Raw genomic sequence first — 21,417 nt, forward strand, 5'->3', positions numbered from 1 at the left:
AGAACTGGACACAATATTCCAGATGTGCTCTCACCAGGGCAGAGTAGAGCTTTTGAAACAGGAGCAGCAGTCACTAACTGTGAATGTTACTTCATACTGTCAGGGGTTGCACCTGCAATGCTTCTCAGTCATTTGTGTATGTGTGCTAGGAGTGCCTGCTGTGACAAGAGGAGTGTTAGGGGTTTATCATTTTAAAGTCATCAAGGAGAGCACTTACACTCATGAGTCTGTTTCTGTAGTCCAGGATTTTGCGTAGTTCCTGTGAAAGGTGTCTTCATTCCTGAACCCATAGATGGAGAAATTCATCATCAACTTGCCTAATGTAGGGTGAGGGTGTAAGAGTGCCTGTACGTCTCTTGGAACAGGGCAGTGATCATCTTAACACACCTTGAACCTTCCACACTGGTGAAGCTTGAAATGCATTTCCATTTTGGTGGTCACTGTTTCAGAGGCTCTAAAAAAATGCATGTTTTCTCTTGGAACCATTCCTAGGATCCTGTTCTCTGTATCTGGTATTGAGGCACTCGCACCTTATTTTCCAAAAACTGGGAGAGAAACAATGAGAGGTCTGGGGAAGCTCTACCGTAGCTTTTAATTTGCAGTGTGGATGGAAGTGTAGACCCACACATAGCTAAAAAGCTTCTGTAGCAACTGAGGTATCTCAGCACTGTTTCTCTCATCTGTAACCTTTAGCACAGGTTATTTAGACTATTAATGAAGCAGTTGCTTTCAGGTCAAAGTGTAGTAGCCAAATGCATGTAGCTAGAGACAGCCATAAAGAAATAGCTCCTGGAGAGAAGGAACCAGGCTAAGCTACAGGTCACAACAACAATACAGTAAATAAAATTTATTTATTGTATTTATTCTGTAAATAAATTAAGAGCAAGAGATGAAAAATAGCTTCAGACATAAAAGTGAATAACCCAAAAGTTGATGTATTTGTTACCTTTATGCTATTAAGTAGGTTAAAAGGGGTTTTTTAGTGTAGTTGGCTTTGGCTGGAGGTTGAGAGGCCAGAATAAAATGTATTTAAATAAGCTAAATGTATTTAAATAAGCTAAATGTATCTAAAGTGGCAAAGTCTGACTTGCATCGCATTGTGCTAAAAGCAGTAGCCAGAACAATGTTTAGTTGTTAATGGTTCATTATTGTGGAGCATTGGTGAGATTCCGGGGCTCTCAGGCTGTCTAACCTCTGCCTGTAGGGAGATTGAAGGAAAGATAGCAGATCATCATCTGGAAGTATGTAATGTGTTTTTGATCTTTAAGTGCTGATAAAGCTAGTGCTTCTGTATCAATTCTAGTTGTGTTATGTCTTGCTTTCTTCATTGTCAGAAGTGACCTGAGCATACAAGAAGTGTAGGATTGCATGCTTCTGTTTCTGTGGGACATCTAACATTCCTGCATGTTTATCTTACAAGCAAACTGAGACTCAGGAGTTTAAGATTAGCTGTTCCAGGTCAAAGCAAAAGTCTGTATAGCTGCGTATTCCATCCCTGCCAGGGCCAGGAGCAGAGTCAGGAAGAGGACAGGAATAAGTCTTTTGCTGCAACTTCTCTCTTTACCTTGTCCTCCAGCAGCCTGCATTGTGAGCTCTGTGAGTAGTTCTGATCTCCTGAGGGGTATGGCAGAAAGTGAACCACGATGATCAGATGTATGAAATTGCCTCTGTGCAAGGAATCACTAAATAAACCCGAACTCCAGCCTGGAGGATGTCTGACAGAGAGAAGTCCTCTGCGGCTGCTTGAAGCGAGAGCTGGACTCAGTCCTAAATCCTAATTTTATTATTCCTTCTGGACCAAAAAACCTCCAACCCTTTCACCCAGGTTTGATTCGCTGTGCAGGCACTTGTCTAATTTCCATCTTGCCTTCTGTTGCCACGCTTCTGCTGGGAGCTTGGGCTCTGAGGAAGCACCTTGGTGTTAGACAGAATAGTCTTACCTCCAGTTGATGGAACAGGATGGGACTGGTTTCATCAGTTGGTGCTCTTAGAGCATGGAAGCTTCTCAAATGCTTTGTGTTGAGTCCATCTCACTGTTACCTGTTTCAATTAAGTCAGATTGCTCTTTTAAGAGAGTAAGATGCTTCCTCCAAGCTTTATCCACTGTTTGACCAGCAAAGAATAGAGCCTTATGCATTGAAATGCAAGTATCATCAGCCTGGTCTTACTGTTGTAGCTTTGGACTGTGCTGAACCCAGGATATAGTTATTCAAAACTTCAGTTCTCCTTTGCCTTTTTGTTTTCTCCAGGGGTAAAATTCCTCACCTTCCCATGATTTCCTAGGGGCACTGTTCTTCACATCTGTTGTCATAATAAAAAATCCAAGTATTTTTTCCAATGGTTTAGTAACAGCTTTGAAGGAATCGTACTGCAAATACAGCCTGCCTTAAATTATTGCAAACAGCATTAGGTAGTAATTCTTGGCCTTCAGTACAACTGCTTTCCTGACAACAGATTATTACGTTGCATTCCTGAAATGATAATTGCTGTGTGTGATACTGTTTGAAGGGGAGGGGAAGCATTTCCCCTCTGAACACCTAGTTAGTCACTTAAGTCTTCCTTAAAAAGAACCCCCTCAGCGGTCTCTCCACACTCACACCAAATTCCACTGCAGATTCCACTGGGCAGTGACTGGAAAGTGGCCAGCAGCATATGGAGTAGAGCCACTCAACTGGCCTAGAGCTGTTGAAGAGAACCCCCCTCCCCTGTTATTTAGAAACCAAATCTTTGCCACCTCTATTTACACGCAAGTTTGAACATGCTGTGTGTGTTCTTCAAAAGAGGGAGAGGGAGATGTGAATGGAGTTGCAGCTGGTTGCATCACCATGTGGAACATCGTGGGGAGGCAAGTTGCAGCAAAGAAGGTTTTGTGGGGAGTAGTTGCAATGCTGTGGTCAGAATTTAGCTGCTTTATGGTGTTCAAATGTCTGTGCAGATTTAAACACGCAGCAGTAAGGTTTGGATCACAAAAAAAGGATTCTGTGTGCCATGATGTGTTGATAAACGTGTTAAGCTAAGGCACAAGAAAACCTGTCCTTGGGCCCAGGATGTTTGGGAGCATTTGTGCAGGCAGCTAGAATTACTTTCCAATATAACTTGAAATTGTAGATGTTGGGACTCATTTGAAACATGGAAATGCAATGAAGTACCTTGTGATGAGCATAAATGTGACTGGTTTGTGGTGCTGATGGACTGTAAATGGCTGGCTGCTGCAAAGTACTTCCAGGAGCAGGGGCAATAAAAGCCTTTCAACCTAAAGTGCATTTTAGTGAATGTTTCCTAATAACTGTCTTCTAGGGGAAATTCAGTGGAGACATTCCAGTGATTTTGGAGCTAATTATACAGTGCTGACTCCTGTGTCAGTGATTCCAGATGTGGATAGTGATGGAGTTCAGGACCTGATAATCTTCATTGCTACAGGAGATAAGGTATGTCACTCTGAAGCTGTGATAAGCCCAGTGGCTGGACCACAGGGCATGGCAGGAATGCTATTTATTTCAGTCTTGTAGTCTAAGAGGAGGTGTCCAGAGGCCTCTGCTTTCTGTGGGTTTGGGACAGGTTCTTTCCCACCCTGCAGAGATGAATCCAGACGCTCCCAAATCAATGCAAGTGATTTACAGTTAAACAAGAAAGGAAGAAACAAGGAGAAAAGCTGGCCAGGAATCCCTGCCCTTTCTCAGTGTGCTCTCTCACTGTGTGTTCCTGGGCTGTGTGTGGGATGAGCCCAGGCTAGATGAGCTTGCAGTTTTCTGGGACTCTGTTCAGAGAAGTGGAAGTGAACAAACGCTGACAGGTTTGTCTCTTAGATCAAAGCACAGCTGACAACCAGTGCTTTTGTACCACCACTGCCCTTTTCTGACACATTGTCTCTGCCTGTGGTCTGCTTTGCACAGCTCTCTTCCTAGTGTCACTGTGCCAGTTACTTCTGACTTGGGTCAGTGAAATAGCTGCCAGTTGTGTTACCTTCATATTTCACGTTTCTTAGAGGGAGAAAGTCATGTATCTAAAAGTGGTTTTATGCTAGAACGTCTTTATCTGTGATTGAGTGGTACAGCATCACCTGCATGTGCAATCTGTCCTGTTTAAAGCATACAGAAGTTATGGTTCCCTGCAAGTCTGATGGGAGGAGTGGGAGCTCTGTGTCCTCATACAAGAGTCCTCCATAAGCAAATAAGGTTTCGCTGTTCAGGGCATTGTTGTTGCCAGAGTCATCAGAAATTCCATCCTCTCGACTCCTATGGTTCACTTCTGTTTTCTTTCCTCCTTGTTTTTGCTATCCCCGTTATCTCAAGACTTCTTTTTATCTTATTAATCTTAGGTGGCCCAGAAAGGTTTGAACGTAGTCTCTGTTCTGCAAACTGCCTTTTAGTTTGTTTTCCAGTTAACCTCTCTAGCTATCTTGGTACAAAATCCCTTCCTCCTCCGGACTTGGCAAGCACTCAGCTTAAGTAAAAATATGTTCTTTTTTGAGAAATCATGCAAAATGTAGGGAGCTTGAGTGGGGCTCTGCAGCTTGGGAAAAAGCAGCCTTGTCGGAAGGCAGATTCAGAATTTAAGTAAATTAGCTTTGTTGCTAAGAGGGGCTGAAGCTGAACATGACTTTATACTGCTCTTCCCTGACATGGCAGAGCTTTGAGAGGTGTGCAGGGAAGGGTCTGTGTGCAGGGGGTTTAGATGGCAGCTTTTTCTGAGAGCCTTATTGACCTCTACCTGCTGCAAGCTTCAACACTTAACATGTCCAGGAAGATACAAGATTTTTTCAGGATACATTGCCTGTAACAGCACATAGAGGTATTAAGCAATGCATTGAGTAAAGTGGTGTGTAGTTGCACTTGCTGTATGAACGCCTTTGGCTGTTGCTGTCCTGGGGCAGCTGCTGAGCTAGGGCTTGTGAGTAAAGGTGAAGCTGATCTACAAGAGCTGGTATGTGTCTCCTCCCAGTGCAGGAGGCTGGTAATAGCTGATGGATGCGTTGCTCTCCCTCTCCAGCTGTGACTTTCATTGTCCCCAGGAAACTATCCCTTATTTACCTGCCAGACTCCCCAGATACACTTCCAGAGCAGCAGATCTTCTTCTCTTTTCCATCCCTCCCTCTCAAGGAACAGAAAAGGGTTCCTGCCTGACTCAGCATCTCTGAATGATGCTGTTTCTATGGGTGTGATGTTTCTCTTTTCTCTAGTGTGTATTGCTCTCCCCAGACCATGACTGTTGCCCAGATATTTGAACCTGATCCTCATTTTAGTCTTAATTCTCATGGGTCAAATGTTTCTAGTGGATTCTGTTACCCTGTTAAAAGAATGTAAAGAAACGTGTCAGCTCTTTTATCCCCTTAGACTCATGTCAACCTTAGGAGGAGTAAATTAGGGCACTTAAAATATTTAGCAGAGCTAACATGTGAAGCCAAGTTTCCCCTGTGTCCATATGCTGGTATGTTTCTGCCTTTAGGTCCTCTCCATCATTGTCACTGTTCAGTAGGCTTGAATAGTTCTTTGCTGTCCTTAGCAGAGCTGGGACTTGCTGTAGGGTGTTCCCAGCCTGCAGGGGAGGTTGGCAGACATAGTAAAATCTCAGGGCAAGGGGATGTGCTGAAAGTGCCTTCCAAACTTGAAAAGGGATCATCTAACTCATGCCCACCTCCAAAACCTCCATCCCAGCCTATGCTGCTCCCATTCAGCTGCTCTTCAATACCAGCTGCTCAGAAGCTTTGTGAAACACTCAGGTTTGAGCAGTAGCAGTGCTGTAACCTTTTTTGTAACTTTTAACCTTTTTTAGTTCTTATCCCTTCCCTCTGTAGATTAAGACCTTCATCCATTCAGGAAAAGATGGCAAACAGATCGGCTCCACTGGAAGCCTGACTGTGGATGGGAAACCTCGTTATATCAGGCTGAACCTGGTCTCCTCCTCCTACTTCGTTTTCTATACAGGTACAGTTCTGTTTGTGAATTCAGTCTGAAAGAGTAATTATAGCTGTGAAATGGGGATTCCTAAACAGTTGTCTGAAAGAGTGTTTTGCATTCTTAAAAGCTGTGTCATGCTTTCACCTAGCAAAAGAGCTATTCAAGGCCAAGAGAAGAGGTGGCTTCTGCTTAAGCTAAGGTTTGTTACCCACTGTAGTAATTTTATTTGAAAAAGTGTTGAGAATGTAAGGTTTAAGTAGTCATTTATAGCAAATGATTACTGTGGAACACTTGGATTATGAACAGATAAGATGTTAAAAGCATTCAAATGCAGGCTTGAGTCTCAAAATATCACTACAAGTCTATGATGCAAGTCCTAAAAATACAGTTGATCTGCCAGATCTGGAAAATCGTAGAGTTCAGAGCAAGGGCAGGACAACTTATCTCCTTCATTCTTGCTTTTTTTGCACAGAAAACTCTCTCTATGCGTATTCCCTGAAAGATCTCTACAGTGCAGCAACTGGGATGGAAATTAAGCTTCCCAGCCTTCAGCAAGATCCTCAGTGGGAGAAGAACATTGACAGCACTACGCACCGCTTGTCCCTTCTCAGGTGTGAGTTTGTTTTGGTTGCTGGTGGAGTGGAGGGTACTGGTGTTCCTGACAAGATGGCTTTGTTCTTTCCTGGCTACATGGCTTTTGGACTAGGAGCACATCTGAGGCTCAGGGAGAGTGCTGGTGTTGATGGCTGGGTCAGGGTTTCACAGGAAAGGAGAGAAAGCAGGCTGGGGTTTCCTATTTGCATTTACTGTGCAGGAGAAAAAAAGCCAAACCAAGACAAAAACCAAAACCCCGCAATAAACCCATCCTCAGTCTAGAAAGCATAATCATCTCTCTGTCCTTGTTCAGCTTTGAGGATATCCGTTACCTGGCAAAAATTCCTGGGCAATCATGGGAGAACATCCTGGTTGTAAACTCGGACATGGCTACGCTGATCAATGCACACAATCTGCAGACTTTGTGGACCCTCAACGTGTCCCGTGTTGTGAGGTAGTGTTACCAGTGTGGGGCGGACGTGGCATTTCCAGGTTCCGTGCAACAGCAGAGACCTGGCAGATACATTTTCATTTGAAATGCAGGAGCCTGCTTATCTAGACCATGCTTACTGTGTTGTGTGTCCTCTGCTAGCAAATGTCAGGTGCTGCTTCACAATGGAGGCACCCAAGGCTTTGATTCTTCGTTCTGTGCCTGTTGTGATATGCCTAGAACTGGGCTCAGGGTTGGAGTGGTACCAGGCTAACCTGACGTTGTGGCAGTCAAGTCTTCTACCAGGGGAGCTGTGGGAGGACAGAGGCTGCTCTAAAAGAACAAGATATGCCCAAGCCATCAGAGTGTGTTATGATCTGTCCCTTCTCTTTCTCTCTCTTAGTGAGCCACTGCTTGGTTACTACAAACCCGATGTTCTTGGTATTGTCCTTGAGAGTGAAACCGGACCCAACAGGAAGAAGGTTTGAAATCTCTTCCCTTTAACTTCACTTTTCTCTGCATCTCACAGCTCGAGCAGGCATTGAGTTGAGGACAGCTGGTGGGATGTTCCCTCTGGCTGGTTTTAGGAAGCTTTAGTCAGGGAAAGGTTCTCTTTCAACAGGTTATTGAAGCTGGCTCAGGCACTTTAATTCTTTTTTCAGCAAGAGGCTTCAATGAAAGAGCTTTGAACCCCTTGAAATAGCTACAAAACTTTGACATTGCTCTAATGTTGCCTGCCCCAGCTCTCACAGCTCTGTGATGCTCAGCTTCAAGTATTTCATCAACTTCCCTTGTCTCAGATGCTTGTTCCCATGGACTGTGTGGGGTGGAGACAGCTGACTCGACTTCTCTCTCATGGCTTGTCAGAGTTCTTTGGTATGAGTTCCTTTTCTTTCTTCCCTGCTAGGTTATGGTTGTTGAGAGTGGATCTGGAACAGTCCAGTGGAACCTGAAGCTAAACTCGAGAGCAGAGAGCCCTGGCCCAGCCACGCTTCCTACTGCTGATCACCGGTCCACCTTCCTCATCTGGGGTGAATACCAGGTGCCAGGAAACGAAACGGTGAGTAGTGCTGCTGAATGGTTGCTATTCCAGGCCTTGGGACAGAATTGGATGGAGTTTCTCCCAGTGTTTCCATTTGCATTTGTCTGTGCCACTAACACTGCAGCCTTTGCACTGGGCGTGGGGGCTCTGACCAGTCCGGCCTGCTTCAAGCAGGCAGACCTCTGCATGTGGTCTGGTCTCTATGGGGCCCTCACAATGTCCATAGCAATGTCCCTGCTAACAGCTGGTAGTGGCAGCGGCACCTTTTGTCATCCTCAGCCTGGCTACATAGAGTAAAGGGACTTAGTGGCTCTACAAGCAAAGCCACTGGATGCCCAGAGCCCTGCCTCGATGTGGTACTGTAGGTGAGGTGAGAGGCTGCTGGCTTGGTACCTCTGGGCTTGCTGCTGTTTGGCCAAGTACCACATGCAGTGATCTCCCATGGGCACATGAATATCCTCTCTGTACACCAAGGCCATCTCTGGCAGCCTCAATGCACAGCTCAGCTGTGTCACAAACAGCTCTCTGGGGCAGTGGCTGGCAGCATTAGTGACAGGTTGTATCTTGGAGGATGCCTGAGCACCAGCTGAGCTTCCTGTGCTTCCCTGCTAACTCAGCCAGCCCTAAGGCAAAAATCTGTCTCCTGCCTGTGGCAGACAGGCCTGCTATTTACAGGGAGCTTGGGGTGGGGAGGAGAGCACTGAACAGTAAGCAGAATCCCAGCACTAATCCTAGTGGCATCAGACAGGATAAGTTGGGCAGACACAGACAAGTAACTGGATGTATTCTGAGTAATAGCTGAGCCTTGTGCTGGTGGTGTCTCTGGGATAATTTATGGGTCTATGTCCTGATGGTGTCCTGTTGCAGAGATCCAGAGCTCCTCTCCAGAAGCTCTATCTTTTCCATCCCTCCTACACCAATGTCCTGTTGGAGCTCCGCAATAGCACAGACCAAATAATTGCATTCGATGGTAAGTCCCCACCTTCCAGCCCTCCAATTGAGGAGGCACAGGAGGACACTTCTGGTACCTCCTGTACTCTGGGTGCGTGGTGTTGGGTCTGGTGGCCACTGAGCACAGAGACCTGAGGCTGGGCTTTTCCTCTGCTCTGCGTTACAGCCCTGCTGTTCGAGCGGAGCCGTCACGCCTGCTATGTGCTGCTGCGGGGCCCTCAGCCCAGCGAGGAGCCAGGGACAGTGTCCCTGATGAAGCGTAAGCTGAAGGAGGATGTGTCCGGGAGCAGGGTGATCTGGCTGAGCCAGGTGGCTGTGGACAGTGAGCAGTACATCCGGGACCGCCTGTACAGGATGCGATTCCAGAGCCGAGTGTGAGCTGGCCGAGGGAGGGGGAGAGGCTGCCCAGGGCCGAGCATCTCTGTGCTGCCTCTCCTCTGCAGCCGTGCTCTTGGGAAACCCAGATCATGGATTCAAATGGGAAGCTGCCTTTCTTGATCTGCAAACCAAAGCGTGGGAAGCACCCCTAGTGTCTGGGGGTGCCCAGGTCATGAGGGCAGTTGCCAGTTCATCTGTCCTCAGAGCTGATGGGACTTCAGTGCTTGACGACCACTGAAGTGCCATTAGCTCAGGGAAGAGGGCTTTCCCCTTCATCCTTCTGTGCCCGCAGAACTGTGCTGACTCAGCCTGTGTCTGGAGGAAAGCGTGTGCTTGCTGGGGATGTCAGAGTTGGTTATTTCTTGAGTGCTTGTGTGAGAAGTGGAGGTTTGGTGTGTGATGTTAGATGGCCTTTCTGAGTCAGCTCTCCTGGTGTGAGAGAGGTGCTTGGCTGCAGGTTGGTTTGCAATCACCCTCTCCTGGATTTGGGCCCCTGCTTTGGTAGTCATGGGGTGTGCATAGTGATAGACCCCAGCTGTGGCGAGGTGTCACCCAGGCCAGCAAAATGCAGGTTAAACTGTCATTCTACTTAGAAAATGGCCTGTTCTCCTAAGAACAGCCCTGTGTGCCCTACTCTGCAGTCACAAACCTACCTGTGTCTATCTCCTCTGCTGCTTCCTTTCCAGCTGGGCTGTGCAGTGTTGGTGACACAGAAAGGGAGCTGGTCTCTCACCTGATCTATGCATCAGTGTTCCTCCCTGCCTCAAATCTGTTTATAAGTGGTACGAAAACCATGCTTAGCCCAGGCTGGCTGGTCCCTGCTTTTTGAGACACCACCTCTCTTTCTGGTTTTGAGGTGCCAGAGGATGTAGGACATTATTTTCAGAGTAGAATTGCATGTTAGCCTTTCTTGGGAGCTGGGCTTGCCACTCTCGGAGCCCTCTACCCCAGTGGCAGTGCCAGCTGCCTTGCAAGTACTCATTCAGCCTTGCAGCTGCTGAGGAGCCATCTCCAGGCACTGTCCCCTCTGCAGGAGGTGGGCAAGCTGTAAGACTGCACAGGGAAACAGCGCAAGTTCTCTTTGCAGCACAGCTCCAGAGAGAGCTCCGTGCCCTTGGAATTGGAGTGATGCTGGGTGAGGATCTTCGGGTGCTGTTCTCTCTGTGCAGCCTGGTAGCCTGAGGGAATGGAACAGGTTGCTGAGTAAAGGTAACATCTCCCCTGGAGACTTCTGTGGCTCAGTGTCTTTGCTTTTCCTGGTGGGGTCCAGTGTGGAATGTGGAAATAAACAGCCTGGAAGGAAAGGTTTGGGTTGGCTGCGCAGTCCTGGAAAGCTGCAGTCACCACATCAACTGCTCTGAGACATGAGCCCTTCAGCTCTCCCAGTCCTGCAGCAAAATGAGCTGCAGCATCAGTGATCTGCCTGGATGCTCGCCTCCTGCTTCCAGCTGGCCTAAAGGGTGCCCTGGCTCCCTCTGCCTCATGATCCATATCCCAGGCAGTCAAGAGAGCCATGTGGGGTGAGTGCTGCTGGCCTCTGCAGTCCTGGCTGTGCAGGAAGCTGGGGATGCTCCCTGGAGAGCACTCAGAACCTTTAGAGCACCCTGGCCTCAAACCGGTGGGTTTTCCCTATGTTTCTCTCTGTCCAGGCTGTTCCCTGTGGAAACCTGGGGGTGCAGGGCTGCTTTCCTGCTGTGTCCCCCAGCTTAGGTTGCCTCTTTGCTCGGCAGAATAAAGATGTGAAGCGCAGCAGCCTCGCAGGTCCCTGTGCCAGCTTTGCAGGGATCAGGGGGCTGTGCCAGTGCTGCACATCCTGGGCTGTGAGGGCTGGATTCAGCCTGTCCTTTGGGGGCAGAGCCAGGAGCATGGCTGCGGGAGCCCCAAGCTGAGTGTGGTCTGATCTGAGTGTTGGATGCGGATTGTATCCCACTGAAGTTCCCTGAGCAGGGAGCAAGGTGCCCGAGCTCTATGCTCTCTGCAGTTGCACTGTTGTGGCACTCTCCCTTCTCCCATCCCTGCCTGGACCTGACCTTTCCCATAGGCACACTGAATGTTGCTTCAGGAAAGATGGATTTTCAGCTTTGGAGGGCTTTCCTGGCTTTAAGTTGTTCATTAATGTTTCCAGATACTTTGGAAGCGCAGAATTCCCTGTGGCAGCTCAATTAAATGCATCAGTGCCAAACCAGCACCTTCTTAACAAAACGAGTCCTTTTCCCAGCTTGTTTCCCAGTGTAATTGTTTCTTTGCAGTATTTAATGAATGACTTTGTGCCTTGATTCAATAACTCAGATGGGTGATGATGGCATATATCACTGTGTTACATATTAGTGTGGTTTTTAACACTAAGACTCTTTGGTTTGGTTCTTTAACTTATTGCAAATTGTGCCCTGTAGGACTTGGTCTAACTGAATGGTTCCAATAAATCCTCTTTTGCATTGTTTGTAAATGGTGCCCTGCTTTTGGTGTGGCAGCTGAGGTTATGCAACACTTGGGATGTTCTGGCAGTCCTTTGTGTGACTTCCCCAAGGCAGAAACCCCCTGTTTCGGGATGGATCCAGGTGTTCTGGTGCTGCTTTGATGGCTGAGCTGGCCATGGCTCTGCCCCAGGCCGCTACCTGCTGCCCTGTCCCGCTGTGGGTAGGTGATGGACTGGGAGAAGAGACCATGCGGAGGGAAGCTGGAGTTAGATAACCGAGCTCAACCAGCCCATCCCTTCCTCCTGCCTGGGGCTCGTGACCTGGTTTTACACCCCTGCTGCAGTTCATCAGCATGAAAATCTCATGCCGGGGTTTGGCTTTGAATCAAGCCGGAGGGAGCCGCATGGCAGGCGCTGTCTCCTGGAGCGTGGGACCATCTGTCACTGCCCAGTGGCTGCCAGCACCAAGCTCCCAAGCTCCATCCTGTGACTGAGGCTCCTGCAGCTTCCCCTGCACCAAGGTCCCTCTGTCTGACCCTGCACTGAGCCATGAAATCCCCCTTGCTCCATGCCAGGGGCCCCAAGCTCTGCGGCAGGGAAGGATGCCGCGGTCCCGGGCGTTCCCAGCACCCTGCTGTTCCTTAGCTGGGATGCGGGCTGGCGCTGCTTGGTCCATTGCGTGCTGGGGATGCCCAGCAGGGGCTGGGGTCTGAGGCTGAGCACTGGCGGGCACCAGCCCCCCTCTCCTTTATGTAACTGCCAGCGTTAATCCTGCGCAGCTGGGGCTCGGCTCCCGAGAAGAGAATAATCCTGATGGAGATCCTTGGCCTCTGCTCAGATTAACGGGCTGTGGGCAGGCAGAGGCTCAGCTGCCAGCCCGCAGCACCATTGCAGCCAGGTTTGCTGACCCCTGGCACCTCTGGCCCCACACGAGGGGCCTTTGTGTCTGCTCCATGGGCTGTGCATGTGTGCACCAGTGGCAGCAGGGTGACCGAGTGTCCCAAGTGCTGGCTCAGCCATGCCAGGAGGGCAGTGATGCTGCCAATGGGTCTGGTTTTGCCCCTTGGCACAAGCAGAGCCATGGTGGTGGCTGTGCCATGGGCACATGTGACTGGTACCCCGCTGCCTGGGGTCTGCGCCCTTGCTGGGTGCTGCAGGCAGGGGAGGGTGTTGCTGCCAGCCCATGGCAGGGGACAAGACACAATCCAGCCCCATTGCCACCGTGTGTGCTACCACCCTGCAGCTGGTCACCCCTCCCCAAAACCATGGGAGCCACAGCTTTGCCCATGAGGGCTTTATTGTCTTGTACCGGGGGATGGGAGGAGGGTGTGGGGTCCCCAAAGGGAAGAGAAGGGTGCAGGGATGTGAGCAGAGGGTACCAGGGGGGTCTATGGCTTCTCTCCTTCAGTGCTACTGCCCCAGGGTGCTGCGGGGGGGCCGGGGGTGCTGGCCAGGGTCTGAGGCCACGCCGGCGGGTGCCGGGCCTGGGGGTTCCCGTGCTGGCGGGTCTGGAACTCTCAGCTCTCCTCCTCGGGAACGGGGGCCGCCGCGGGGCCGCGGCTCCGCTCCTCGGTGTCTCCCGCGGGCAGGAGCAGGGCCGGGCTGGGGCTGGAGTGCCGCGGTTTGCGCATGAAGGGGAAGACCCTGCGGGCACAGCAGGGTCAGTGCTGGCAGCGACCACCCCAGCACCACCCCGGGGCCGGGCCTGCCCTCACCGCTTCTTGGTCTCCGGAGGGATGACGGCCTCGGCCAGGAGGTTCCTGTAGAGCTCCGACTTGAGGAACCGCGGGTACGAGTCCTGGGCGGGCAGAGGTGTCAGGACCTTGCCCTGCCCTGCCTGCCCTGCCTACCCTCACCCACCTTCTTCATGAGCATGTAGATGTGCATCTGGGCATCGTCCATCACGTAGCGGTGGGGCGCCTTGATGCCCTCCAGTGTCCTCTCCATGGTCTTGCTGTCGATGTTCACCCAGCGCGTGGCCCCAGGAGCCAGGAACTGCCTGGGGAGTTGCAGCCACTGGTGAGTGCCCGGCCTCTGCACTGTGATGGCCTGGCCCCCCCTCAAAACCTTGACCCCCAAACCTTGCCCCACTGGCACTCACTGGTAGATGGAGTCCACAATCTCGGGGATGCGGGACTGCTCCCCATAGCGCAGCTCCTCACATGCCTCCCAGAAGCTCAGGTTCTCGGCTGGAGAGGGGGACATGGTGTTGGGGATGAGGATGTGGTGCTGGGCACCCCCGAAGTCCATTGTGGCTGGGCACATGGCCCAGCAACCACCCCTGGGATGGAGCCAGCTGGTGTGATGGGGTACAGGAGTGTTGGGACAGGTTAACTGGGAGGTGCTGGGATGGGGAGGTTGGTTAGGGGAGGCCAGGACAGAGCAATGGGTTGGTTTGGTGTTGGGATGGGACAGTGGATTAGGTGGTACCAGGACACGGTGGTGGGTCTGGGGGTGCTGGGATGGGATGGGAGGTTTGGGGTGCAAGGCTGGGGCTGCTCACCGCTGAACTCCTTCTTGAGGAAGTCGAGGAGCTGTGCCCGGCCCAGGGGGTCCATGAGGAGCTCGCTGAAGTTGAATCCCCAGCGCTCCACACGCAGCTTCGTGGGGGTCAGCACCCTGTGGGCAGCACCTCGTGGGGCTGGCAGGGGGCAGCCTGTGGCTGCCTGCATGACCCAGCACCTCATCCTGCAGGGTGGGGTACTGAGGAGCTGGGGGCTGGCAGCCCCCATGTGAGTGCTTACGTGGGGGCATTCATGGCCCAGTACGTGGTGTCGTCTGTGATCCAGGGGTTGCTGGGCAGGCAGCCAGACATGATGGGGTCGTGGGGTACGTACTGCTCATTGAACTTGATGTACCTGCCAGGAGCAGCAGCTGGAGGTGGCCAGGGCCACCGGCCACTGCTGCCTCCGGCCCCAGCCACCGTGGGGTCGTGGCAAGGACATGTTGGGGATGTGCTTTGTGAAGACCACAGAGCCTCGGCTCCATTCCCTGCCGAGGGCGATGGCAGCATGGTTGCTGTGGCTGCAGGGATGCGGGTGCTCCCATCGCCCCAGCAAGGACCTGGCAGCCACCAGCCACTCACCCCTCGAGGCAGATGGAAGACTTCACCCTGGTCCTGGCCATGGCCTTCCTGCAGTACTCGATCTGGGGCCAGGCACAGGGGACACGTAAGGGGTGCCAGGCAGCTCATGGCCCCTGCGAGCAGGCCCCATCCCTCACCCTGCTCACCTCCCGTTTGTAGTAATCCATGTTCTTGGTCTGCAAGAGACATGCAGGGTCAGGTGAGGGCATGGTGAGGCAGGGACACTGTGCACTGCTCTTGCCACCCGAGGCAAGAACACAGGCATCCAGCCCCTCTGCTCACCCCAGCACTCCACAGCCCATCCTTGTGGCCCCAGCCTCATCCCTGCACCCCTCCTGGCTCAGCCAGCACAGTCTGTGGTGTGAGCCCCAGCACCCACCCCCCGGCATGACACCAGCCCTGTGTTAGTGACACTTACGTGGGCAGAGGGCACGGCACACGGCGCACAGAAGAGAAAGTGGGTGGTTAGTGAGGATGAGCTGGGGGTGAGGGTGTCTGGGGCAGCGTTAGTGGGACCATGACACAGGGAAGGACCTGGTGATGGCTGCTGGCACCCGGGGTGCTGGGGCTCTTCGTGTGCAGTTACACGGAGGGGATCAGGGGTGCTGGCACAGAGGGGTGTCAGGTACACAGGCAAGCACATGGATACCCCCCTAGCTCAGCAGGGAGACAGGCTGGACACATGGATGTTAGCAGAGCTGGGGCTCACACCCCAAATGGGATGTGTTATGGGGTGGCAGCTCAGCACCCCAGGACATGGGGTGGCTGTGCCCTGTGCCCCTCTCTCACCAGCTGGACACGGGTGCTGTGGCAGTTCCTGCGCTCGGGACCCTGCTCCAGCACGTTGGGAGCTCCCGGCTGCAACAAGAGCATCGTGCTGAGGGCTGGCAGCACCCCCGTGCCCTCAGTGCTACCCCATCACGTACTCACCGGGGGCCGGTTGACGAGCCAGTACGCCTGTTCCTGACAGTCAATGACGATGCGGTCGCCCTTCCGCCGCTGCTTGGCTGCCCTGCCCATGCAGATGCAGTGGGGAGGTGCTGGCACCCTGCCTGTACCGTCACCCAAGGGTGCTCCATCCCTGGCAGCTCCATAGGGTGCAGCAGTGCCGAGCCCACACTCACCGGAGCTGCTCCCGTGCCTGCATCACCACAAAGTCCCACGTGTGGTTGATCCGCTTGTGCAGGAGGTTGTAGTTGTCCTGGGGAGCAGCAGTGGAGATGTCACCTGGGTAGGCACGGCACGACACCCATCCCCGTGCCTGGATCCGGGTCCCGTTGGCACTCCAGCACAGGGAGTCGGTGTTGCCCCACGGGTGAGCCCCTACTCCTGGGTAAGCTGAGGCACCCTAGGCCGTTGCAAGGTGAGGAGGGCAGCGCTCACCTTCTCATGCTCGATCAGGTCACCCTGCTTGCGGATGTTCTTCTTGGCCAGGTAAATGGCTGCAAGAGGAGCAGCGGCACCTCAGGGAGGCCAGGAAGGGGCTCAGCCCATGCTGGTGCAGGTGATGTGGTGGTACCTACCATAGTCCAGCTCTGTGGCCGGCCACTTGGTGCTGGTCCAGAAATAGGGGGTCTGCGAGAGGAGGAGGAAGAGGCTGAGGTTCATACCATGGGTGCTGTAGTGCCGGGCAGGGGGAGCCCCAGGGCTGTGGCTGCAGCAGGACCCTACCTGGAAGCGGTAGGGTGACTCGTCTGCCCGCAGCACCAGGCTGCGGGGGTCCTTGAGCGGGTAGATGTAGCCGTGCTTCACAATGAGGTTGCCGAGGTGCAGCGATTCTGGGGGAGCAGCAATGGGGCTGCACGTCTGCTCGGCAGCCCTGGCAGCCCCTGCGGTGCCGGCTGCGTGTGCCAGGGCACTCACCCTCCTCAGAGATTCCATACTTCTGGATGAGCCACTCCACGATGTCGTTCCCTGGGGACCGAGGCAGTGTTAGCAGGGTGCAATGGGATCCCCCAGACTGAGCACAGGGAGGTTCTGGGGCTGGAGCACCATGGTATGGTGGATGCCAAGGGAGTCACACAGGGTGACAGAGGCCCTGCCAAGGACATGCTGGGCCACCCACCCCGGCGAGTGCCCGCCCTGCTCAGCCAATGCATAATTGATTCCAGCTGCAGTGCTGAGCACCCGCGGGTGCAGGGAGGAGAGCGTTGTGGGATGCTGCGGGGATGGGTGCTGCTGGGGTCCACCCAGGGAGCTGGGTGCTGCGTGGGATCCCCTCAGGGAGCACCCAATGCCTCCCCACCCGTGCACCTCTTGGGGCACTTGCATTGAGGGACCCACCTGTCATGGCGTGAGGGATGACGGTGATGAGCAAGCGCTGGTTCCTCATCTTGACGCCCATGTCGGGGTCCTGCATGCTGACGATCATCCGCTCCATCTGCCGGGCAAGCACCCGCCACGCTCAGCCCCCTGCCCAGGGCACTGGGCCTGGGTACTGCCTGTATTCACCCACCCCGACCCTGGCACCCTATGCCTGGAGCAGGGACAGCCCTGCACCCCGCAGCAGGACCCGGGCACTCCGCAGCCGGGCGAGTGAGCAATGCTGGAGCTGCGGGGTCACCCCCGGGCCGGGGAGCCCCGGTTTTGGGGTCTGAGCTCTGCCGGCACCGTGGCAGCGCCCAGGGCCAGCGGGCAGCGGCTGAGCACGCGGCTCCGGGGCGCTGTCGGTGGGTGTCCCCCCCGCGGGGCGGTGCCCGGTGCCCGCGGTGCACCGCGTGGTGCTGGATCCCGGTCCATGGAGATCCCGACGCCCGTGCCGCCGGGGGTGCCCTGTCCCCGATGCCCGCGTTTCCCTGTGCAGTGCCGCTGCCCGGGTCCCCTCGGTGCCAGGTCCCAACGGTCCCAGCACCCGGCTTCTTCGGTACCCGGTGCCCCATAGTGCCTGTGCCCGGTACCCACTGTCCCAGCAGCCGGTTCCCTCGACAGGCGGTTCCCAGTGTCCCAGTCCCGAACCCTTAGTACCCGGTCCACAAAGTACCAATGCCCGGTCCCGTCGGTACCCAGTCCCAAGGTGTTTGTGCCCAGTCCCCGTTATCCTAGCCCCTTGACCCCGCGGTACCTGGTCCCCACTATCCCAGTACCGGGTCCCCCCGGTGCCCGGTCCCGGCGCGGTGCCCGCTGCCCGGGGCCGGGGCTGGCTCACCTTGCGCAGGCACGGCATCGCGAGGCGGGGGTGCCGCCCGCGGGGGCCGCCGATGGTCATCGCGGGTGCGCGCCCCGCTCCGCGCCGCTCGTCCCGGCCCCGCCCCGGCCCCTCCCGGCCCCGCCCCGCGCTCCCCCCCCCCCGCGGCTGCCGCCGTCTTTGCAGGTCCCCGACGGGCCCCCCGGTCCGCGGCACCCCCGAGCCCCATCCCCGGTACCGGCCGCTGCCCTGCCCACGGGACCTCACGGCCCGGCCCGATGGGAACCGCCCTCAGCCCCTCCGCGCCGCCCGGGACCGCGGCTCTGGCGGCTGGGTCAGGGGAGCGCAGGGCTCGTTCCGCTCCTCAGGGGTTTGTGCTACTGGGTGCAGGCAGAGGGGGACCACTGTGGCCGTTGAGATGGGTGTGCGGGCAGGGAGCGGGCAGGGCGCCGGCAGCACAGGCAGGGCATGAGCACAAGCACGGTGCGGGCAGTGCGCTGAGGGTGCAGGCAGGAAGCGTGCGGAGTGCGGGCAGGGTGAACAAGGCCTTGGCAGGGTGCGGGGGTTGTGGGCAAGCGGTGGGCAGGGTACAGGCAAGTGGGACTGGGCGTGGGCAGGTGCGGCCAGGGCTGGCAGGAGGGCAGGGTGTTTGCAGGGCTTATGAGGGGCAGCAGTGGGGCAGGGTGCAGACAGTGGGGCAGGATGTGGTCAGAATGTGGGCAGTGGGTCTGGGCACGGGCAGTAGGTCTGAGTGCGGGCAATGGGTCTGGGTACGGGCAGTGGGTCTGAGTGCGGGCAGTGAGACAGGGTGTGGGCAGTGGGCCTGGGTTTGGGCAGGGTTTGTGCAGGGTGGGCAGCGGGGCTGGTTGCAGGCAGTGGTGCAGAGTGTGGGCAGGATGTGGGCAGTGGTCTGGGTGCGGGCAGTGGGGCAGGGTGTGGGCAGGATGCGGGCAGTTGGGCTGCGTACGGGCCGTGGGACTGGTTGCAGGTAATGGGCCTGGGTGCGAACAGGGTGCGAGCAGTGGGGATCGGTGAGGGCAGGGTTTGTGCAGGGCGGCAGTGGGCCTGGGTACAGGCAGCGGGGCAGGGTGCGGGCAGCGGGGCAGGGTCTGTGCGGGTTTGCGCGGCGCTGCGCACGGCGGATGAGCTCACTGCAGTCTCGCCGCCCATGAGCGGCGGGGCTGGAGCCGCCCGGCGCCGAGGGGCGGGGGCGGGCGGGGGCGGGCAGCGGAGCCGCCGCGTCTGCGGGAGCCGCCGCCGCCGCCCCGCCGGGCCGCGCCGGGCAGCGCAGCGGGAGTGCAGCGGGAGCGGCCGGAACGCGGAGCGCGGCGGCGGCAGCGGGCCCCGGCGGAGCCGCCGACACCGGCAGAGCCGCGCCTCGGGCCCCGGCAGCGGCCGCCCCGCCGGCCCCGGGGGCGCTGGGCCCGGCCCAGCCCGGCCATGCTCGGGCTGGATGTGTGCGAGGCCGGCGGGCAGCTGCTGGAGCTGCTCTGGCTGGCGCTATGCTACCGAGGTGAGCGGCGGCGGGCCTGTAGGCGCGGCCCCGCAGCGGGAGGGCATCGCCCGGGTGCCCCGGGGGCGGCGGCGGCGGGGGGGAGCAACGCTCCGGGTCCGCAGCGGGTGAGCATCGCCCTGGGCACCCGCTGTGTTCATGAGAGCATCACCCCAGGCCAGGGGGGACCGGAGCACCACGTACGGGCGGGGGGGACTCCCCGGCAGCCCGACCTTTGGCACCCAGCGCCCACCGCACGGTTCGGCCACCCCTGCGGGGCTGGGCGAGCCACGGGGAGGGAGCATCCCCGGGTGGGAGGCAGCGCGGCCGGTGCCGCACGCTGCTGTGGCAGCCGAGGTGCAGGGATCTCGTTGGGGACCCGGAGGCGCAGCGGGGCCATCGCTCTGTGCCCAGCTCACTCCTGCTTCCCCGGGGACACGCACAGCTGGACCGGGGCCCGGCGCCTGAGCACGATCTCCCTGGCCCCATGCTGTGTCCCCAGGGATGGGGTTTCCAGGGGTTCTGGGGGGCTCAGTGCTTGTAGTCACAGGGTGTGCGGGGCGATGCAGCAGGCAGGGCAGCGCCGGGCTGTGGGGACATCCCCCACCCTTGTGCCCCCCAGCACCCTGGCACCCACTGCAGGCACTGTTACCCTCAGAGCTGGCTTTATTCCTTGCAGCCACTGGTGGTTTGGGTTTGGGGTGGGAGATGGGCTGGTGGCTGCCCAGCGGGGTTGCAGGGGGTGACAAGGACCTCTCTGGTTGATGAGGCACGAAGGGCACCCGCGGGCCGCTGTGGTCTGCAGGCACCCCCAGCACTGTGCGCACCACGTAGGCACCAGCACGTCCTGCTCCATGACCATGCGGAAATGCAGCCGGCGGCAAGCACCTCTGGTCTCAGCTGTGCCACCAGGCCCTGGGAACACGGAGTCTGGCAGCATCCCCATGGCCCTGAGCAGGGGGACAATGCGGCTGCCCGACAGGGGGTGCCTGCATCCATCTGCAGTGTACCGCAGCTCAGCTGCCCCCTGCCCACCAGCGCCTGTGTATCAGGGGGTTAGGGTGTCCCCAGGGTGTCCCTGGGGTGTCCCCGGGGCGGTGGGACTGCCACTGCCTGTCCCCCGCAGACATCATGGCTGACAAAGAGGGGGTGACGCTATCGCTGGAGGAGGAGGAGGATGCCGACGTGGCCCTGGCGTACAAGACGCCGGAGAAGAAGAGCCTGCGGGAGATCCAGGAGCTGGATCCGGGGGACGAGAGCCTGCGGAAGTACAAGCAGGCGCTGCTGGGTACCATCCCTGTGGCCGTGGGTAAGGCTGGGGGCTGCCCCCAAGGCTGGGCAAACCCGGCACCCTGGCACCCGTGCTGGGTGATGCAGCCTCAGCGCATGCAGGTTGCTCAGGCATCCCCAGCGCCCATGGGGCATCCACCAGCAGGGAGGGTTGGCATCACCCATGGGTGCTGCCTGTGCCCCCCCACCTGCACAAAGACCCCGGCATCCCCCTGCAGACAGGGTAATGATGCCCGGGGACCCCGGTTGCCTTGGTTACGGGATCACCGCCGCAGTTTCCATAGGAACGGTTACAAGGGACCAGGAAATTCATTGGATGACGGAGATGGAGTGAGCAGCTGCAGGAGGCTGGGATGGCAGGGCTGGCAGTGCCCACATGGTGCTCCTCACTCCCCATGGCACCCATAGCAGCCACCCCAGCCTGGTGCTGCCCTCGGTGTCTGTGGGTGCTCCCCACAGATGTCTGGGGGTCTGTGGGCTCAGCGCCCTGCCGTGCTGCCTGATGGGTGCATGAGAGCTGGGGGGATGGTGTGTGCAAGCTGGTGAGGTGTGTGCAAACCAGTGGGTGCATGAGGTGTGCACGATGGTGTGTGTGCAAGCTGGGGGGGGGGGGGGGGCACAGGCTGGCAAGTGCAGGAAGGGTGAATTAGACCAGTGCCTGCGCTAAGGGATGCCTTTATCTGCACATGCTGCCTCTTCCTCCCCATTGCTCTGGCCT

At 56.3% G+C, this 21,417-nt stretch overlaps 3 protein-coding genes across 7 annotated transcripts in view; 2 read left to right on the forward strand and 1 right to left on the reverse strand.

Moving 5' to 3' along the window:
* The window catches only part of LOC308221727 (putative RNA-binding protein Luc7-like 1), a 39,248-nt gene extending 27,546 nt beyond the window's left edge, over positions 1–11,702 (forward strand). For all 4 annotated transcript variants that reach the window (XM_080618927.1, XM_080618926.1, XM_080618928.1 and 1 more), the window contains 8 exons: positions 3,298–3,428; positions 5,795–5,924; positions 6,370–6,508; positions 6,805–6,945; positions 7,325–7,403; positions 7,829–7,981; positions 8,831–8,933; positions 9,081–11,702. In XM_080618927.1, coding sequence (XP_080475053.1) covers positions 3,298–3,428; positions 5,795–5,924; positions 6,370–6,508; positions 6,805–6,945; positions 7,325–7,403; positions 7,829–7,981; positions 8,831–8,933; positions 9,081–9,292 — 1,088 coding nt within the window. In that variant the 3' untranslated portion in view covers positions 9,293–11,702. The remainder of the gene's footprint in view (positions 1–3,297; positions 3,429–5,794; positions 5,925–6,369; positions 6,509–6,804; positions 6,946–7,324; positions 7,404–7,828; positions 7,982–8,830; positions 8,934–9,080) is intronic.
* Positions 11,703–13,225: 1,523 nt separating this feature from the next.
* Positions 13,226–17,998, reverse strand: RGS11 (regulator of G protein signaling 11; the record flags this gene model as incomplete). Of its 2 annotated transcripts, none has more annotated exons than XM_080617956.1 (17): positions 13,226–13,352; positions 13,424–13,506; positions 13,569–13,707; positions 13,810–13,897; positions 14,212–14,327; positions 14,453–14,566; positions 14,794–14,855; positions 14,940–14,963; positions 15,583–15,651; positions 15,724–15,805; positions 15,918–15,994; positions 16,177–16,235; positions 16,317–16,368; positions 16,465–16,571; positions 16,657–16,707; positions 17,077–17,173; positions 17,939–17,998. In XM_080617956.1, 17 exons carry the CDS (start codon positions 17,996–17,998, stop codon positions 13,226–13,228), a joined length of 1,407 nt encoding a protein of 468 aa, XP_080474082.1. The 2 variants fall into 2 exon arrangements, with proteins under 2 accessions (XP_080474082.1, XP_080474081.1); XM_080617955.1 differs by having other exon boundaries at positions 14,940–14,969.
* A 1,087-nt stretch (positions 17,999–19,085) lies between these two features.
* ARHGDIG (Rho GDP dissociation inhibitor gamma) lies at positions 19,086–21,033 on the forward strand (the record flags this gene model as incomplete). Its single annotated transcript, XM_080618146.1, is given in 5 exon segments — positions 19,086–19,244; positions 19,246–19,344; positions 19,346–19,430; positions 20,536–20,718; positions 20,918–21,033. Coding segments are annotated over 5 exon segments (642 nt in total).
* Between the last annotated feature and the right edge of the window lie 384 nt (positions 21,034–21,417).

Source organism: Psittacula echo (assembly GCF_963264785.1).
Source record: "Psittacula echo genome assembly, chromosome: 5".
NCBI lineage: Eukaryota > Metazoa > Chordata > Aves > Psittaciformes > Psittacidae > Psittacula > Psittacula echo.